At 39.2% G+C, this 20204-nt stretch overlaps 2 protein-coding genes across 6 annotated transcripts in view; one reads left to right on the top strand and one right to left on the bottom strand.

The window, feature by feature from the left end:
- Nucleotides 1–9858: 9858 nt before the first annotated feature.
- On the bottom strand, nucleotides 9859–18817 carry MAIP1 (matrix AAA peptidase interacting protein 1). Of its 2 annotated transcripts, XM_017545190.2 has the most exons (5): nucleotides 18073–18817; nucleotides 14916–14987; nucleotides 14366–14492; nucleotides 12334–12481; nucleotides 9859–10242 (listed from the first exon to the last, which is right to left on the bottom strand). In XM_017545190.2, the coding sequence occupies exons 1-5, from the start codon at nucleotides 18526–18528 to the stop codon at nucleotides 10164–10166; spliced, it is 882 nt and encodes a 293-aa protein (XP_017400679.1). In that variant the 5' UTR covers nucleotides 18529–18817; the 3' UTR covers nucleotides 9859–10163. The 2 variants fall into 2 exon arrangements, with proteins under 2 accessions (XP_017400679.1, XP_017400680.1); XM_017545191.2 differs by lacking the exons at nucleotides 9859–10242; nucleotides 12334–12481 and adding an exon at nucleotides 13110–13508.
- TYW5 (tRNA-yW synthesizing protein 5) overlaps nucleotides 18772–20204 on the top strand; it is a 26459-nt gene continuing 25026 nt past the window's right edge. For 2 of the 4 annotated variants that reach the window (XM_017545187.2, XM_017545186.2), the window contains exon 1: nucleotides 18772–18926. In XM_017545187.2, the coding sequence (XP_017400676.1) occupies nucleotides 18849–18926 (78 nt within the window). In that variant the 5' untranslated portion in view covers nucleotides 18772–18848. Of the gene's footprint in view, nucleotides 18927–19436; nucleotides 19506–20204 lie in introns of all 4 variants that reach the window. The other 2 variants (XM_017545188.2, XM_037744527.1) reach the window with 2 other exon arrangements.

Raw genomic sequence — 20204 nt, 5'->3', positions numbered from 1 at the left:
GATAAGTGCTATAAACAAAAATAAATCAGGATTAGGGCATAGAGAGTGATGGGGGAAGAATTATTTTAAATATGGTTGACAGAAATAAAAGCAAACAATCCACATTTAGCTTTCCCAAAGTTCTTTTAGATGAATGATCCAAAATCTCAAACAATATAAACATTCTCTCACAGACATAAAATGAGAAAACACGTCAAAATGCTCAAATCTTGTTTTTCAAACTCATTGCCCAGGGGAAAAAAAAAAAAAACACTCCTTGGAGAAACGGCTGATTCCAGGCCTGAGACAGGAAATAGACAAGAAGATCCAGAAATGTATTGTTATGTTGGAAAACACAGGAGCACTCAGAGACTAACAACAAAGTCATGTTCATCTTTAATCTGCCACGCAAACAGATTACAAGGACTCCTGCTGGCAAAACTGCAGCATATTTAGGCATCAACAAGAATAATAACTGTAACTGATATTTCACTGGATGAATAAAAATCCATGAGTTTAGTCTGGGTGTAGTGGCTCTTGTCTGTAATCCCAGCCCTTTGGAAAGCTGAGGTGGGAAGATCACTTGAACACAGGGGTTCAAGGCTGCAGTGAGTATGCTCTTGCCACTGCACTCTAGCCTACTTGACAGAATGAGACTTCATCTTAAAAAAAAGAAAGAATTCATGAGTTTCTAGTGATATTTAAGGAAAATAAAAAGATAGGGCTCTGTTTTATCGAAGAATACCAATAGCAGGTATTATAGAATTAAAGAATAATCATTTGGCAAACTATAAGGTAACACTGATTCAATAAGGATCATCTTGTGTATTAATTTCTTGTTGCTTATGTAACAAACTACCACAAATGTAGTGGCTTAAAACAACATGTATCCATTATTTTGCAGTTCTGGAGATCAAATGTCTAAAATGGGTCAGCTGTCATGGCCCCTCATAGTTCCAGCCTCTGCTTCCATCATCATGTCTTTCTGACTCCTACGCCTGACTCACTCTTATAAGAAATGTCCTTATAAGGACATTTGTGATTACACTGGCTCCACCCACATAGTCCAGCATAACCTCCTCATCACAAAATTTAATGATACCTGCAAAGTCCTATTTTGCCAACTAACCTGTGGAATACATGTTCACTTGTTCCAGGGGTTAGCATGCGAGCATCTTGTGAGCAGAGTATTTACCAGGTATCAAAGTATCATCTCACAGATTACTTATTAATTGTAAAGAGAGAAAAAATGACTTTTACAACTAAGGGGTCTCATAATCACCACTCTAAACAATTGGACAATGAGAAATTAGGTACTGCCTGATGTTTTGTAATATGAGGCCCACAAATCACTTATATATTCGTGCCAAAAAGGTTTTATCTGAATCTAACCAAGCCTTTCACCCTAACTTTCAGCTTACAGAAGTGATGCCTCAGAAAAGCAAGCACATTCAAGATACAAGACATGCTGTGTGTCCACCATTCTAGACTTCTCCAAACTGCAATGCCAGAAACAAGGTTGGGGGATATTTCTAAATTTTGAAAAAAGGACTAAAGAGACATAACCAAATGCAGTAGGTAAACCTTGACTGAATTTTGGATTAAAAAGTCATTTTAAAGATAATTGGTGGAATTTTAAATTTAAATATTAGCTGATACTATGGAATTATTGCGAATGGGCACATAGTTACATAGGTTAATGTCCTTATTCTTTGGAAATACATGTTGAAATATTTGGGATTGAAATATTAATACATGATGTCTGTAACTTACTTGCAAATGCTTTCGATAAAAATATTTGGTTGCTGGGCACAGTGGCTCATGGTTGTAATCCCAGCACTTTGGGAGGCCGAGGCAGGCAGTTCACAAGATCAGGAGTTTGAGACCAGCCTGACCAATATAGTGAAAGCTTGTCTCTACTAAAAACACAAAAATTAGCCAGGCATGGTGGCATGCACCGGTAGTCCCAGCTACTTGGGAGGCTGAGGTAGAAGAATTGCTTGAACCCGGGAGGCAGAGGTTGCAGTGAGCTGAGATCATGCCAATGCACTCCAGCCTGGGCGACAGAGTGAGACTCTGTGTCAAAAAAACAAAATTGGTCAAACACAATTCTAGATGTTTCTGTGAAGGTAGTTTTTGATGAGATTAACATTTGAACCACTATACGAATGTTAAATCTCTCTGTATGTCTCCATAGATATCTATGTTTCTCACTACATAGAAATAGATAAATATAAGTTTTGTTTCTCTGGGGAACTCTAATACAATACTCTTCTTTCAACTTCTCAGTATGTTTGAAATTTTTTCTAATGAAAAGTTAGGGAAAAAAATCAAATTCAGATTTTTTAAAAAAACATTCAGGAGTTTTTAAAAACATTTTCCTGATCTAGTCAATGCTGACATTCAGGAGTTAAGTCCATTATTTTGTAGCTTGTAGCTATTCTTCTAGGAGAGAAAATTAATCTTTGTGGAGAATAGTCTGAGGAGCCTAGCCAACTAAAAATAAGCATCACCTGTCAGTTTGCAAATATTTTTGAGAATTTATTGTCTTAGTGGCTATGCTCAGTCCTGGGAAAAGAATGGTAAGCCACCCAGAAGTGGTCCTGGCTAGTTCTTCCTGTGTTATTGTGTGTCCCGTACTTGCAAGCCAAGTTCAGTTGGGTCAAAGTAGAGCACAGCTAACTAATTCTTGATTTTAAGAGAATGCACAGGTTTTCTGAACAGGGAGACTGTCTTAATTATCTAGCCATTTCGGTGAAAGCCAACAGTGACAACTTCATATTTCAAAAGTCAGACAACTCCAGTGAACATGATATAAACTCTTTTCTTCCTCTGTAACCAACATAGAACACATTGAGAAAGCTTATTTGAAAACAGGTCAAGTTCTCATAGAGAGTAGAAGAATGGTTACCAGAGGCTGGGAAGTGAAATGAAGCTGGGGTGGGGATGGCTAAAAAAAAAAAAAAAATAGCTGGAAAGAATTAATAAGACAGCCGGGGGCGGTGGCTCATATCTGTAATCACAGTTCTTTGGGAGGCCAAGGTGGGCGGATCACAAGGTCGGGAGATGGAGACCATCTGATCAACATGGTGAAACTCTATCTCTACTAAAAACACAAAAATTAGCTGAGCTTCGTGATGGGCGCCTGTAATCCCAGCTACTCAGGAGGCTTAGGCAGGAGAATTGCTTGAACCAGGGAGTCAGTGGTTGCAGTGAGCCGAGATCATGCCACTGCACTCCAGCCTGGCAACAGAACAAGACTCCATCTCAGAAAAAAGAATTAATACTATTTACTATTTGATAGCACACCAGGGTGATTATAGCCAATAATAACTTAATTGTACATTTTTAAATAACAAAAAGCAAATAACTTGATTGTTTGTAACACAAAGAGTAAGTGCTTGAGGGGATAGGTACCCCATTCTCCATCATGTGATTATTACACATTGCATGCTTGTTTCAAAACATCCCACATATGTGCACCCCATAAATATATAAACCTACTATGTACCCACAAAAATTAAAAATAAAAAAATTTTAAAATAAGAAAATAAGTTCTGCTGTGGCCATAATAAACATTTATCCTGATGCCTTAAACACTAGACAACTCAACAGATTACATCAAACTACTGTGCTCAAACACTGGACGGTAGGAAGCACAGTGTTTACCAACAGAACATGGTAAGCTTGCTGAATTGAGGAGACAGACATGGAAGGCCATGGAGTCTGAAGAGGCTGGAGATGAATAGTAAATGTTCAGAGAGGAGCAGGCTATGCAGAACAGAACTTCAGAAGTTTGTGTAGCAATTTCCTTGAGTTTCTAGTGAACACTAAGCTATGAACACAAAGGATGAGAGTCTATAAAGTCAAGCAAAAAGTGACTGAAAGCTGTGAAGTGAACAGTTCCCAGAGATCCTATAGTGCTGGAAATTCATTTGAGTTTCCTAAGCCAGCATGGAGAGTGCTGTCCTGTTTGATCACTCAGGGCATCCAGCAGAGACCCCATAAGTTACTCCATACAAATTGGGCTACACTCTCTGTAGAGTAAAAGCTACTCTAGATAAACCCTAACAAAGCTTAACAATAGCCTCAAAAAAATCAAACTGAACCACAAATGACCTAACTGGCTACCTACGAGAACAAAGCTCAACATTCTCCTCAAGGCAAATAATATCCAGCCATACCCAGATACTCAGTGATAGAAAATTCATAAAGTTCGGTATCGAATAAAAAATTACTAGACCAGGCTAGGCGTGGCGGCTGACACCTGACACCTGTCATCCCAGCACATTGGGAGGCTGAGGCAGGATGATTGCTTGAGCGCAAGGGTTCAAGACCAGCCTGGGCAAAATAGTGAGACCTTATCCGTATTTATTTTATTAAAAAAAAAATTACTAGACTAGCCAAGAAGCAGGAAAATGTGGGTCATAACCAAAAGAAAAATCAGTTACCAGAAAGAGATTTTAAAGACAGAGAAATAGTAGGATTCATGAAAGACAGCTTTAAAACAACTGTTGGTCCAGGCAGAGTGACTCATGCCTGTATTCCCAGCACTTTGGGAGGCAGAGGCAGGCGGATCACTTTAGCTAGGAGTTTGAGGCCAGCCTGGGCAATATAGCGAGACCTCACCTCTACAAAACCTACAACAATTAGCTGGACATAGTGGCGTGCACCTTAGTCCCAGCTACTTGGGAGGCTGAGGTAGGAGCCCGGGTGCAGAGGTTGCAGTGAGCCAAGATTGTGCCACTACACTCCAGCCTAGGTGACAGAATGAAACGCTGTCTCAAAGCAAACAAACAAATAAATATGAAACTGTTACAACTATGCCCAGGAAGTTAAAGGAAGATATGAAAGTCAAATGGAGCATCTAGACATGAAAACTCACACATCTAAGCTGACATAATTCCACTCCCACCTTTCACTAACACAACACATTCTTCCTCAAAAATCCCTGTAAGATCAACAGTTTGCTCTGCTCGACAGGACCCCTCCTTTACTTAGGTAAGAAACCAATTGAAATTTGAGGTTTTATATTGATTTTGAGTGGTGGTCTCATATTTTGACCATTATGAGGTTCCACCAAGGTTATTTTGATGACTTTAACTTAAAAATAAATAAAAATGTGCTCACCAGGTCCCTTTGTGTCCAGATTTCATTTATCCTTTGGATTTGTTCCAAGTGCTTTTGTCTCAATATTGATCTGTAGTCTAACTCTCACTGAGCATGTATCGCTGAGTTTATTTTGTTAAAGGAGGATTCCTATCAAAATAGTTCTTTGTAGATGGCATTGTCAATATTTCAGTCATTAATTTTGTTATTCTTTGTGTGTGCTCATTTTGCTTTAGTGCATCTATTAGCACAAAGTCTTGGCTCAGGACTTTTTTTTCCTGTTGCTTTGTCTTCCATAGCCATTTTATTTCTTGGATATACAAGGAGCTCTACATAGGGAATGGACAAAGAAATATGTCCATTCGGTCTCCAATTCAACCCAAGTTGAGTCCAAGGACTATGAATTAGAGGTCCAGTAGACAGTAACAAATTCGTGATCAAATTTTGCGTTTTGTTCCCTAAACACCTTCATAGGGACACTTCCTCTTTCATCAGTCAGTGAAAGGCCATTTCATTTAGTCCATATGCCAGAGTAAAAAACTGTCATGTCATTCATTGTATAGTCCCTTCTTAGCCCCAGTTGGTCAGGTAGCCTGAGATGCTATTCTTTAGCATATATTTTGAGTGACTATAATGTCACTTCTTGTTTGTCATGAATTTTTCTAAATTAAAGTCGTAACTTCTTACTGGCAGAACTCCTACTTTTTATGTGAATTCTCACTAAAATACTAACTTACGTGCTCATCCTAGTACAGCAAAAATATTTTTAACCAAAAGTAGCAATGGCTACCTTGGGGGACATTCTGATACTCAAAATTAATACACTTAAGCAGAGCTCTAGAAAAATGGGGAAAACTCATAATATTCACAATTCAGTAGTCAACTTCTTTGGTGTGTCAAGACCTCAAAACAAAATTAATGACAAGATAGTTTGTTTCAAAGACTCTAATTTCCTATCATTCAAGCCTTTGGAAACTATGCTCTGAATACAGCTGATATAAAATTCTCATCACTCAGTCACATTTTTTCAATTCCTCTACTCCTAGCCTCCTAAATGTGATACACTTTCCTCAGGGCTTTTCTCAGAAAAGGCCATTGTATAGTATCTCTTAGACTTGCTAGACCAGAAAGGAGGATCAATAGCAGCTCAATTTAAACCTTGGTCTAGAGTATCAGTAAGACTAACACAAATTCGCTGCAGAATATGGAACTTTCTTAGATATACATTATTTTGGACTATTTAATTTATATAGTTAGCTTGCTTAATTGCTAGTCTCTCAAAAGGAAAAAAGGGTTAAAAGCAGCAGGACAGGAAACACTAGGAGGAGATTTTCATAACTCAGTCGTGTGTAAGTGAAGAAAATGGTTTTGAGAGGGCAAATAGATGCATACATATATGAAGTACACTAATAGGGACATGCAGTTTTTCCTTTATGGATATGAACAGTTTCAACATTGTAAGCAAAGTAAAGATGAATTAATAAAAGACTTTAAAGGTGCATTTCAGGAAAGTTTCAGTTTGAGTAGACAGTTGGAATAGGCCCAACATGTGAAATGAAGGGAACCTTTTTATTTGTCATTGCAATGGGCTCAGACCCAAACTAGGGAACTTAAACAGAAAGTGTACAATGGGATAGAAAATTGTCAGTTTAGGAGAGTTCCAACATGTAGCTGAACTTTTTCAATGAGCTTTAAAAAGGAAACTAGCTGAAAATTAAACCAAACTTCTGACCCTTCAGATAAAGTAACTGGCTCCAAGTTAAAAATAAAACCAAAAGTCCTCTGTTCTTTGAGAATAAAGACCCTATGGCTAGGAACACCTGTAGATGTTGTAAGCAGAAAAGCCAGTGAAGGAAACAATGAGCCATATTTTGAACAAAATATCAAAGAAACAAAAAGATAGTTATCCAAGATCTGTCCAATTATGCTGCTCTAAAAGCAAACTCAGCACAGCAATTTCCTGTCCTTCCTCTAAAGTCCCAAGGGGAATTGTCTATAAATACAGATGGACAACAATGCAGCTTTTATGTTACTAAACATGCTGCCCTATCTACCATTAATTCTGCTTCTAGAATTATCAGATCGCTCAGAAAAACATTTTAAAGTTGAAGAGCCAGAGGAAAGGTGAATTGACTTATAATACAAGTTCAGAAGAGGGGAAAGGGAGAGTTTTGTCTTCAAGTGAAAATGTTTGGTTGTGCAATAACATGAAAGAAAATAGTAACAAACTTGAGGGTGTATATAAATTTTAAAAGCCTTGAGGAAAAGTGAACTTTACTTGCCTTGTTTTACTGAAGCAATTCTGAAGTAGGAATTTCTATCAATCCTAAATCTTTTCACCAGACCCAATATTTAAATGTTACTTTGGAGCTATCACGAGAACATTCCTTTCTTCTTTGTGACGTAAGTCCTATCTTACATGGAATTTCCAGACAAAGTTGAAGGGTTATTCTTAAGGTACCCTAAAATTTTCCCTCATATGTACACTTACTGTCTATGTGTTGGAAAACTTTCACTATGTATAATTCAAGAAATAACTACAGAATTATCTATGGTCCACAGATGTGGTCAGAATATTTGCAATAAAGGCCATAAGAATCCATTGATTCTTTCAGGGTTATCATAAAAGTTCAGTTACATAGGTGTGTGAAAAGATAAAGCTCTTCTCTCAGGGCTATAACTCAACATGAAGCATGCCAATGAGCCATTGCGTGTTCTCCTTGTTTCAAAGATATTGTAGTCTCAGCTAATTTTGTTAAAACCTTTTCAGATCATCTTTCCCAGTTTGTGAACTGCCTTTTAATTATCTTACTGATGTCTTTCAAAAAGTTTTAATTTTAATAAATTCCAACCTACAAATTTTTTTTTCTTTCATGATTCACGCATTCTATATCCTAAGAAAATCTTTGCTAATCTCAAGATAGCAAATGTCTCCTATTTGTTTTTTCCCTGAAATTTCTAGATTTAGCTTTTGTTTAGGTCTATCATCCATTTTAAAAATCTAAATTTTACACTAAAATTATGTGATATAAAAGTTGAGGTTCATTTCTCATAAGAATACATACTTATTCCATTTGTTGAAAAGACTCTTCCTCTTTGAGTTGCTTTAGTGCCCCTTTGTTTTTAGACAGAGTCTCACTTTTTTGCCCAGGCTGGAGTGCAATCACAGCTCACTGCAGCCTCGACCTCTCCAGGATCAGGTGATCCTCCCATCTCAGTCTCCCAAATACGTAGGACTACAGGCATACACCACCACACACAGCTGATTGCGCCTTTGTGAAAAATCAATTGTCCATATATGCATGAGTCCATTTTTGAACTCTATTCTGTCCATTGGTCTTTAACCTTTCTTATAAAACATGCCCATTAGCAATAAAGTTTCTCATGTTTTCTCTGAGTCTTCTCACTTTTTGAAGATGTTTGCTGAATATCAAATTCTAGGTAAATGGGCTATTTTTTCAGCACTTTTAAGATGGTATGCCAGGGTCTCTAACTTGCTGTTTAAGAAAAGAAATATGTAGTTATTCTTACCTTGGCTTCTCTGCACAAATATACCTTTTTTTTTTCTCCAGCTGCTTTTACAACTTTCTCTGGTTTTCACCAATTTCATTATGATGTACCTTGTTAAGATTTTTTTTTGTGTAACCTTGTTTGTTGAATTTCTTGTGATCTGTGGGTTTGTAGTTTTCATCAACTGAGACTTTTCAGCCATTATTATTATTTTTTACCATAATCTTATGAGTATTTTTTAAAACTGTACTTTAGTTTCTGGGGTACATGTGCAGATCATGCAGGGTTGTTGCATAGGTACGTACATTAGCCATTATTTCTTAATATACTATTTTTGTTTCCACTACTCCAACTTCTAGGACATGAAATACAGGTATATTAGAACAGTTGATATTATCCCATAGGTGGCTAAGACACTGTCCTATTTTTTTTCTCTTTGCATTTTAGCATGCTTTTAAATTCACTGATTTTTAGTTCTATAGAGACCAACTTGCTATAATTTCATCTATTCCTTCTTATCTAGCTAGTGACCAAAGAAAACAAATAGAAGCAGTGAATTTTTTAAAAAAAATAAATCTTACACATACTTAAAGGCATATGGCTGGGCACAGTGGCTCACGCCTGTAATCCAAGCACTTTGAGAGGCTGAGGTGGGCGGATTGCCTGAGGTCAGGAGTTTGAGACCAGCCTGGCTAACATAGTGAAACCCTGTCTCTATGAAAAATACAAAAAAATTAGCCAGGTGTGGTGGCATACACCTGTAGTCCCAGCTACTAGGGAGGCTGAGGCAGGAGAATCACCTCAACCCAGGAGAAGGAGGTTGCAGTGGGCCAAGATTGCACCACTGCACTCCAACCTGGTCAACAGACTTGTCAAAAAACATAAAGGTATAAATGCATAAACCACAAATAATAGTCCTAAATTAAGGACTATTAATTTAGAAATGAGTAAGTAGGCTGGGTGCAGCTGCTTATGCCTATAATCCTAGCTCTGTGGGAGGCCGAGGCGGGGGAAGCACTTGAGGTCAGGAGTTCAGGACCATCTGGGCAACATAGTGAAACCACTATAAACATTTTAGCCAGCCATGCTGGCGGATGCCTATAGTCCCAGCTACTCTAAAGGCTGAGGCAGGAAGATTGCTCAAGCCCAGAAGCTCAAAGTTACAGTGAGCTATGATCATGGCACTGGACTTCATCCAGGGAGACAGAGCAAGACCCTGTTTCTTAAACAATTTAAAAAATAAATAAAGATATGTATAAGTAGTTTTTTCAATGCCTCCTTTATTATATCTGTAAAATTATATGTAGCATTAGAAATGTTATTGAATATGACACCAACAATGTGCTATTGTATTTTTTTAATTTTGACTTCTTTTAAAGAAGGTGATAACAATCTGTGGAAAATGCTTTTACTGTATCATGCCAACATACTGCAAGAAGTATTTCAAAATAATATAAAAGTAATTCACACATTTAGATTAAGTGAAGGTCATATGATCCAAAAATTTTCTTCCTTAGTTTTTCACAGCAACTGCTAAAGTCCATAAGCTGATTTTTCCAAGAAAATTATTCTAATAATTTTGAGTGTTCAATCCGTGCAATGGTCCAGTCAGGCTTTACTCCTTGTGTAAATTCCCTCTGAAACCTAGGAAAAACATTGTAAATAATGTAAATCTTACATCAGTCCAAATATGTCTTAGATAACTATGTAATTTGCAAGTGTATATTTACAAGAATTTTTGGAAACAAGCCAATGGTTAATATTAAATCAAAATCAAAACAAAAAAAACCTGTAACCTACCAATTCAATCACAAAAAATATACCCACAAAATTAAAATACATTCTCAAGTAATGTGCGTATTTTTAATGGACTAATCTATATTCAACATCTGCCAGCCCCTAAGAGAAACTTGGATATTATTCTGTTTAAACACTAGCTGTAACACACGCCTAGTATTAAGAGAAATAAACTGGACTCTGGTGATGCAAACAGCACTTTAAATACATAAACTAGGATACAGGAATAGCTGTTTTTCAAATAGCACTGCTACCAATTTAGGAATAAATAGTGGAATTTAGTTTACATACATTAAATTAATCTTGAAAATAACAATGTTTATGAGGTACCCATAGTCTTAGTAAGAAACATCAGAAGAGAAAAAGTTTAATATTGATGACAGTGCTCTTTAAAAATGATGTCTTAACAGACAATCCAGTGGATTTAAATTAAGTATTTAAATATGTAGAATATTTTGGGTAAGTACAAATAAAATAAAATTAAAAAAAATACTTTTCTTTCAAGAAAAGTAAAAAAAAGAATCAGGATACAATTCTTTTTACTTAAGTAAAACAGAATACATTTTATTTCTTAGGTCATTTTTAGGGTTTGTTTGTTGTTTTAAAGCAGATTTGTGTAACTGTGGCAACATAATCATTTTTTTAAATAAATGTTAAATTATATCTTCACTGACTTGCTCCAGCTGTTCACTGTTCTAGATTTTTTTTTTTTTTTTTTNACGGAGTCTCCAGCCAGGCTGGAGTGCAGTGTGGTGCAATCTTGGCTGACTGAAATCTTCTCCTCCCAGGTCCAAGCGATTCCCCTGCCTCAGCCTCCCAAGTAGCTGGGACTATAGGCATACACCACCACGCCCGGCTAACTTTTTATATTTTAGTAGAGACAGGGTTTCACCATGTTGGCCAAGATGGTTTCAATCTCCTGAACTCATGATTCCTCTGCCTTGGCCTCCCAAAGTGCTGGGATTACAGGTGTGAGCCACCGTACCTGGCCTATTCTACATCTAATTTGCATAAAAATACAACATAATGTCTGTTTTACATAACTTGCTAACTTCCTACTATACAATATGTCCTTAAGGGCAGTATCCCTTCAACTTTGTATCTGAACCTCTACCAGACCATGTGGGCACACAGATGATCAACAAATGTCTAGTGAATTGGTTCACGTACCAATGATTCCAATGATGGCAGATTTTATTTTCCAGAAATGGCTACAACCATACCTCTCCTCCCATGTGCTCTTCCATTATGAGGCCTTGCTGTTTTTTTGCCCCAAAAAGTGAAGGAGTCTTTCTATACCCTTTAAACTACACAGATCCTTTGACTGCTTTGACAAGTAGACTATGGCAGAACTGATGCTCTAATTCTGGGCATACCCCTTTACTGGTTTAGCAGCTTCCATTTTCTGCCTCTTAGAATCCAACCACCATGTAAAAGATATGACTAGTCTGAAACTATCGCAAGTCCAAGCCACAAAGAGAGGCCCTGGAGAATTCAGAGTCATGTAGAAGCCAAGGAGTACCAAGGTGCCACACATGTGAGTTAAGAAGTCACTGTGGAAATGAATCCTCCAGCTCCTGCTACCCATGTTGATGCCAGGTGAAGCAGAGAAAACCCCATAACTGAGCCTATCCAAAATTTCTGAGCAGTGAAATAACACGTAAAACCAATGGCTGCTTGAAGCCAATGAATTTGGGGATGATTTGTTATGCAGCAATAGACAGCTAAAACATCATTTAATTAAATTCAACAACATTACCTCTTTCTAAGTTCTTAACTGTCCTGTTTCATATCCAGTGTGTCTTTCTGACCTTTTCTCTTCATAAATAACTTGTCAAATTTCAAATCCTTTCTTCCTAAAGATCACTTAGTTTTCATACCTTCAAACTACCTTCCATTTTCTGGAGAAAGGAAACAATGAAATCTGATTAAACTTACTCATAGCTTGCATTAAGAAGTTGTTTAGTTTCCACATTCTGATTCCCCAACTTAACCTGGAATAAACTGGCTCCTCTTAAGGTTTCACTAGGGATGTTGGCACTGGTTAGATACCAAAAGCACATCAGGATGTTAACAAACTTCCTTCCTTAGGGAAAAAACATATACACACACATACAAATACAAATCAAAACAATCTATCATCCATATATACAAAATGAAATCAGAAATTGGCAGTAGTTATACAGTTGTTACAGGTCAAATTTTGTGTTTATTCTGGTGTGACTTAAAATACTTGTATTGATACTAATTTGTTTTTAGAAAATTGTCTTAGGGTTTATGACATACTTGCCCTCTTCTCACATCTGAGTAATAAAGCTACTGCTTAACTGAGCACATACTTTATTAAGTATACTATATGGATTATTTTCAATTAGTGGCATTTTCTTTTTCTTTTTTTGACACAGGGTCTCCGTATCACCCAGGCTGCAGTGCAGTGGCGTAGTATCGGCTCACTGCAACCTCTGCTTCCCAGGCTCAAGCAATCCTCCCACCTCAGCCTCCTGAGTAGCTGGGACCACAGGCATGCACCATCACACTGGGCTATTTTTTTGTATTTTCAGTGGAAACTGGGTCTTGCCATGTTGCCCAGGCTGGTCTTGAACTCTTGAGCTCAAGCGATCCACCTGCCTCAGCCTCCCAAAGTACTGGGATTACAAGTGTGAGCCACTGCATCTGGCCAGGCATTTTCTAAGATTATAATAATTTTATGAAAGATGTCTGTTGTCAAAAGAAAAATGAGGAGAAAAAAATCATATCTTTTGCTGCTCAGTAACTACCTTAACCTCAACTGTGAGAAAGAGTAAAGGCTTCCTATTCTACCCTAATTCACCTTGCTGTGCCTGGTGATTCCGACAACCTCCTGATGCAAAAATTAGTGACCATGGTGCTGAGATGTAATCCGAAATATTAGGAAAGATGAAATATTTATCACTATAAGATCTTTACAAATGTTTCAAAATAATGTGTGCATGAAAAATTTTATCATCATCAAGAGTCTTCTTCTACCTTGGGAAGTGTATAAGCAGAGGTTACATTTCCTGTGTGGCTGGCACACAATACATATGCAAATAGAGTGATCCCTCGAAATTCATGGAGGATTGGTTTTAGGACCCCTGTGGATACCAAAATCCACAGATGCTCAAGTCCTTTATATAAAATGGTGTAGTATTTGCATAACACACATCCTCCAGTATACTTTAAATCATCTCTAGATTATTTATAATACCTCACAATGTAAACGCTATGTAGTTATTATACTGTATTTAGAGAATAATGACAAGAACAAAATCTGTACATGATCAAGTACAGATCCAACTATTTTTTTTTAATATATTTTTTTATCCAAGATTGTTTAAAACTATGGATGTGAAACCCCTGGATATAGAGGACCAACTTTGTATGTATTAGGAATAAATCAGTGAATTATCAGGAATGCTATAGGGAAAATGTATGCTGCAGACAAGAAGAACCAGATAACCACTAAACTTCCTCCCAGCTTTTTTCATTATTCTCAAATAGATCCAATTTGAGAGTTCTGCAGTTAATCTTTTCAAATCGTCTTTAGCTGACATTATCTACTTTGATTTTCTTTTACCCCTTATTCCTTCCACATGATGTACAGTTTTAAAATACTCAATTGTTTCCTTCAAGTTAGGAAATCTGAAACACAAATATTTTCAGTTTGAGATGTGGGAGCCGCTCAAACTATTTTCAACAATGTAAGTGATGATGTTCTCTACTGTGAATTAAATAGTAGCAGAAAAAATTTCTAGGTAGAAAGGCTTAAGAAATGATTACCATATCTTAACTCTTTCAAAAGTAGGTCTTTAAAGAATGGATATAACATTTTCTTTGAAGTTCTATAAATATTTACTTGTCCTGACAAAACTCCACTATTTTGTGATTATCTATTATTTTAGCTTTCTGGACAATTATGGATCATTTCAAGTTACCTATGCTCTGGCATTACCTTTCTCATCATAGTAAATGGAGATGTCTCCTGTTGATGTATATACAATTTCGTCTATGTTAGCAGCAAGGGCATTTTTATGGTTGTCAGGTAGTGAAGTAACCTTTTGTTTCAATACATGTAGCACCTAAGTTTGAAAAAAGCAAGCCATTAGTTCACCGATTCAATTTTTGAAACCTTTCAAAAAGTGATCTTTATCATGGATACATTTTTCCAAACCTGTTTTTAAATTGACTACCATATTTACTCCTTCTCAAAAGCAAGGCTGAAATGCATCTCATTATTCAACTAGGTAATTTCTAACAGAACATTCTATATAAGAGCAACTGAAAGACATTATGGTTACTTACTTCTGCCTTAAGTATCAAGAGTTATTCCATACTTTTATATGACCCAAAGTACCCATTAGAACAGATACACAGACACTTACTTTGGATGCTGGCACACACAATATTTTTATTTATTTTCCTTATAAATAAGGAAAATGTACATCATTCTACTGCAAGAGAATATCATTTATTTTTAAAGAAAAATGTAAAATGTACTTTACCTCTTTGGCCACAAGTTCTTCCAACAGATCAAATTTACACTGTGACAGCAACTTGGATACATGAGCAAAAGCCTTAAAAAAAATATTAAGGGAAGGGTGGGGATTATTATTTCAAAATACCATACCATGTTCATATTTAAATGGCTAAGTAAAATAAAGACTATTTTATAGTAACAGAAATAAACAATATCAAATATTAATTTATCAAAGTATGACTCCTTCAAGGTTGGTTCACTTTTCATATATGGCCTTTCCACATATATAGCAGTAAGTGACTTGACCTTTAATTCTGAATCCACTCTCAGGCCTGGGAAATGATAGTGTGTGGTGTGCAATCTAGATGTCTTAATAAAAATTCTCCTTTCTATTTCCTTTTAAAATGATGAAGTAAACAATCATTTGGCAGTTCTATGATCTACCTCTTAATCGTGCATAGATAGCAGTTGAAAAGGAGAACAGTCTAGACTGTATTGGGAGTCTGGAAATCTGGGCTGTGGTCTGAATCTCAGTATGGGAGATAACATAAGTTTGGGAAAGTGGGATAATAGGTAATTAGTTTATATGGTCTAAAACAGTAGATCCTAGCTTTGAAGTATGAAATTCTATTTTCAAGGAGGTAAAAACCCAACTGCAATTCTCCCCATTACTAGCAATGAGAAATCAAACTGTGAATTAAGATCCTGTCTTCAGGGAACGTTCAGTCTACTTGGAGAAAAGACAAGTAAACTGACAAGTTTAAGAATTTTGACAGGGATAAGAACAGGATGACTTGGGAGCATAAAGGAGAACCATCAAATCTAATCTGCGAGGATCAGAGAGGACTTCCTAAAGGAAGTAACATCTAAACTGAAATCTGAAATAAGCTGCAATCTAAGCTGCTGGGGGATGCACAGATATGTCAGATATGGCATGCCAGAGAATACTGCCTACTTGTTACAGGATGAATTGTGCTCTCCTTCCCCCTAAATTTATGTTGAAGCTCTAACCCCCAGAACCTTGGAATGTGACTATATTTGGAGATAAGACCTTAAAGAGGTGTGATTAAGTTAAATGAGACCATCAGGGTGGGCCAAAATCCAATCTGACTGGCATCCTTACAGAGGAGGAAATGTGGAGTAAGAGGCACCAGGAGTACACATGCATAGGGAGGACCATGCAAGGACACAGTGAGAAGACGGCCATCTGTTAGCTGAGAGAGGTCTCAGGAGAAAACAGCCCCTCCGACACTTTGATGAAATTTTGGTTGTTTGTTTTACATAAGCAACACTGCATACACACTGGCTGATGAATGAGGTAGGAATACTGCTTAATAGCAAGGAAGCAGGTGAAAGTAGCTAACAGCTGGAGGACAACTAGGATTGGAGTGACCTTCAAAATGCTGCATGCTCCTCTGTGTGTTCAGAGGAAACAAGTACTGAGGCTTGATTCCTGCCAATGGTGAGGAGGTGATTTCCATTCCTTCCTGGAACATAAATGAACTGGTACCATATGTTATGAGGTGGACCAGCTCATATATCATCAGCAGGCATTGTAGAGAACAGTAGGATCAATACAACTTGCCACTGCATGGACAAAAGATTTTGAGAACTGACATGAACAGAGGTTTTATCCCTTAATTATGATGCTGAGTTATGTATCTTAATTAAGCTTGCTCTTTGACTTTTTTAAAAATATAACATATATAGTAGTCAAGAGTTGACTCAAGAGAAGCAGGCAGCAGGAGTTAATACTGACGCTTATTACACAAAGTTGACAACATTTGATTTACAACTGATAGGTCTCATAAATACAAAAAGCCACGATTATGGAAAGAATCTGAAATAAATTTGGAGTAAAACATCAATACCAGCATACAACCAATATTGTAAAATGATTACACCAATGGCATGGTTTTAAGGCATATGGTTTTAAACCGGGAAATAAACTTTATGACTTCTAGTTTTGTTTGTTTTTTGAGACAGAGTCTTGCTCTGTCACCCAGGCTAGATGGAGTGTATCTGTCACCCAGGCTGGATGGAGTGTAGTGACATGATCCAGGCTCACTGCAACTTCTGCCTCCAGGGTTCAAGTGATTCTCCTGCCTCAGCCTCCCGAGTAGCTGGGACTACAGGCACCTGCCACCACACCCAGATAATTTTTGTATTTTTAGTAGAGATGGGGTTTCACCATATTGGCCAGGCTGGTCTCGAACTCCTGACCTTGTGATCCACTGGCCTTGGCCTCCCAAAGTGCTGGGATTACAGGCATGAGCCACCTCGCTCAGCCAACTTCTATTGTTATCAAAAGTTCTGCAACGTTTGGGAACAATATACAACTGTAAAGGAGTCCAAAGAAAGGTATAGATGGCCCTTAGTCCTAGAAAAAAAGCACGTACCCACAAAATCTACAAATGATCTCAGGACCCAAGTGACCATATGTTGCAAGTGTAAGGCAATGCATAATCAGCCATTCAGAAAGAGGTACATAACTAACAAAGTCAGGGATAAGAATCTCTAACAGCTAAATATTCTGTGTGCTGAGCACTTAGCCACCAGGCAGTCTCAGCAAATTCTTTGAAGGGGCAAAATTGCTAACCTCCAGTTTAATCTTTAAGGAATATGATTAAGGGGTGGTATATTGGTGGGCTCTGTCAAATAGCTGCCAGGAAGTTCTACTCTTCTACTCCAGGTGACATTACATCACTTAGGAAATGTTATCTCACCTATTCTTCAAACTTACACATTCATTAATGTATTCAACAAACATTCATGGAGTGCCTACTATGTGCCAGGCATTGTCTTGCCCACTTCGTAGATTTGAAAATTATGCTCAGACAAGATGGGACCAAACAGCTTTTTCTTTTTTTCTATTTTTTGAGACACGGCCTGGTTGTCTGCCAGGCTGGAGTGCAATGGCACAATCTTAGCTCACTACAACCTCCAACTCCTGGGCTCAAGAGGTCCTCCCCCTTCAGCCTACCGAGTAGCTGCGACTACAGGTGTGTACCACCATACCTGGCCCAGAAGCTTAAAGTCAATCAATGGCTGGAAGGCTCTATGTCTGGGCCACTAATCACGTTCGATCGCTTGTATCCCACTGAAGAAACCTCACTGCTAAGCACTTATAGGAGAAATAAACTCATTAGGGATGGATAGGTCAACCAGGGAAATAAACAAACCTGCTTCGCTCCCTCAGAGAACTCTGCGATGTTGAACTCTTTGTCGAAATAGGCCCAGATAAGGAAGGCGTAAATTCGAGTCCTAACCCAGTTGATGGGGTTGGCGAATCCCAGGACGATCATCTTGGTTTTCTGGTGCTGCTGGGGCTTCTCCTTCGTGCTGTAGCTGCGCCGAGGGCAGGCAGGGAAAGAAGCGAAGGCTATGGGGAGTCCCGGGCGGCTGAGCACTGGCTGCCAGGAGCCCTGGGCAGGTAGCACCGAGGCCGCGGAGGCCCAAGCCCTTCGGGGAAATGAGGCCGCTCCCGAGCCGAGGCGACATCGGCAAAGGTAGCAAAGTCCGGCCGACGGCAGCCTCACCTCGGCCGCACCGGGAGTCCGGAGTCGGGCGGCCCCGCAGGGCAGCGACCGAGAGTTCAGCAATTGGGGTAACAGACGAGCGGCCAGCGCCATTTTCATGACCCTTCACCCCGGTGCCTGCTGGTGCTGTATCGAAAGGAAGTCGGTGGGAAACAACCTCAGTGGTGTCGGAGAAGGAGACTGGAAAGCAAAGTTGGCCGGCTGCTGCCGCCTCTGGTAAGTCGGCCACGTCACCGCTCTCCAGCACGCAGCCCAGGCCGAGGCCCTTCAATAACCCCCCGCGCGCTCGGACCCAGCCACTCTGGAGTCCGCCGGCCTCGCGGACCTTTTCTCTGTCGGTCGTGTTTCCGGGCGGATGGCGCTGAGGAGCCCTTTAGAACCGAAGTTCCGAGGCTGAAAGAGGGCAGGCGTGAGCAACCATGGCTGGGCAGCACCTCCCGGTACCCCGGCTGGAGGGCGTTTCTCGGGAGCAGTTCATGCAGCACCACTACCCACAGGTGAGGCCCTCGCGCGGGGCGGAACCATGGGAAGCCAGCAAGAGACGCGTCTTTACCATTCGTACTGCTCGGAATTGGTTTCTAGAGACCCAGGATGTGGGAAAGAGGCGCAGGACTGCAGCAGATGACTGGTTGGCCCTTAGGCCAAGGGACAGGTGCACCGGGGACGCCGACTGGCTCCTCTGTTGAAATTTCCGGAGAAAGTCCAATGTTTGTAGGGAGCAAGATGATGGCGGAGAGCTGAATGCGAGATGTATTTTGCTTAAGCTCTCTACTCCGCACCTGTCAGTCTACTCCGAATTAATGGATTTGGAGGCACAGCTTTTCACTCCATTGAGCCAACAGGGAAAGCAATGGGATTCCCCCGGAAAACTCCTACTGGCCTTGAGTTCTAACTAACTCAGGTTCTAGTTCCGACATTGGAGTCTTTTATACTTGTTAGAACTTCAGGTCTTTAAAAGAAAACTAATAGAGAAATATTAGGGAAACAAAAAGTGCTTTTACTTGCAGTGCTTTTACAAGGGAATCCAGACTTAAGAAAAACAGAAGATATTGAAAGAAAAAATCCACAGTATTACAGTAAGTCTGTTTATGGTAAAAACAAAAACAAAAAATCCTAGCAATTTTCTTACCTGATGTTTGCATTTATAAGGGTGGTCACAGAACTACAGTTCTGGAGCCAGGTGCGGTGTATCACTCCTGTAATTCCAGCGCATTGGGAGGTTGAGGCAGGTGGATCACCTGAGGTCGGGAGTTCGAGACCAACCTGACCAACATGGAGAAACCTCGTCTATACTAAAAATACAGAATTAGCCGGGCGTGTTGGCTCATGCCTGTAATCCTAGCTACTCGGGAGGCTGAGGCAGGAGAATCTCTTGAGCCCGAGTGGCGGAGGTTGTGGTGAGCCCGAGATTGTGCCACTGCACTCCAGCCTGGGCAACAAGAGTGAACTCCATCTCAAAAAAAAAAAAAAAACTACAGTTCTGAGTGTTAGCAAAGTCAGGGATTGGGTGCAGTGGCTCACACCTGTAATCCTAACATTTTAGGAGGCCGAGGCGGGTGGATCACTTGGAGTTCGAGACCAGCCTGACCAATATGGCGAAACCCCGTCTCTACAAAAAAGACAAAAATTAGCCAGATGTGGCAGGCTCTGTTTTCCCAGCTACCCTGGAGGCTGAGGTCGGAGGATCTGCTTGAGCCCGTGAGGTTGAGGCTGCAGTGATCCATGATCCTGTCACTGCACTCCAGCATGCGGGAGAGGGAGAGACCCTTGCTCAA

Source organism: Cebus imitator, unplaced genomic scaffold (genome assembly GCF_001604975.1).
Source record: "Cebus imitator isolate Cc_AM_T3 unplaced genomic scaffold, Cebus_imitator-1.0 Scaffold178, whole genome shotgun sequence".
NCBI classification, from domain to species: domain Eukaryota; kingdom Metazoa; phylum Chordata; class Mammalia; order Primates; family Cebidae; genus Cebus; species Cebus imitator.
This window is presented reverse-complemented; position numbering and strand designations above follow the sequence as displayed.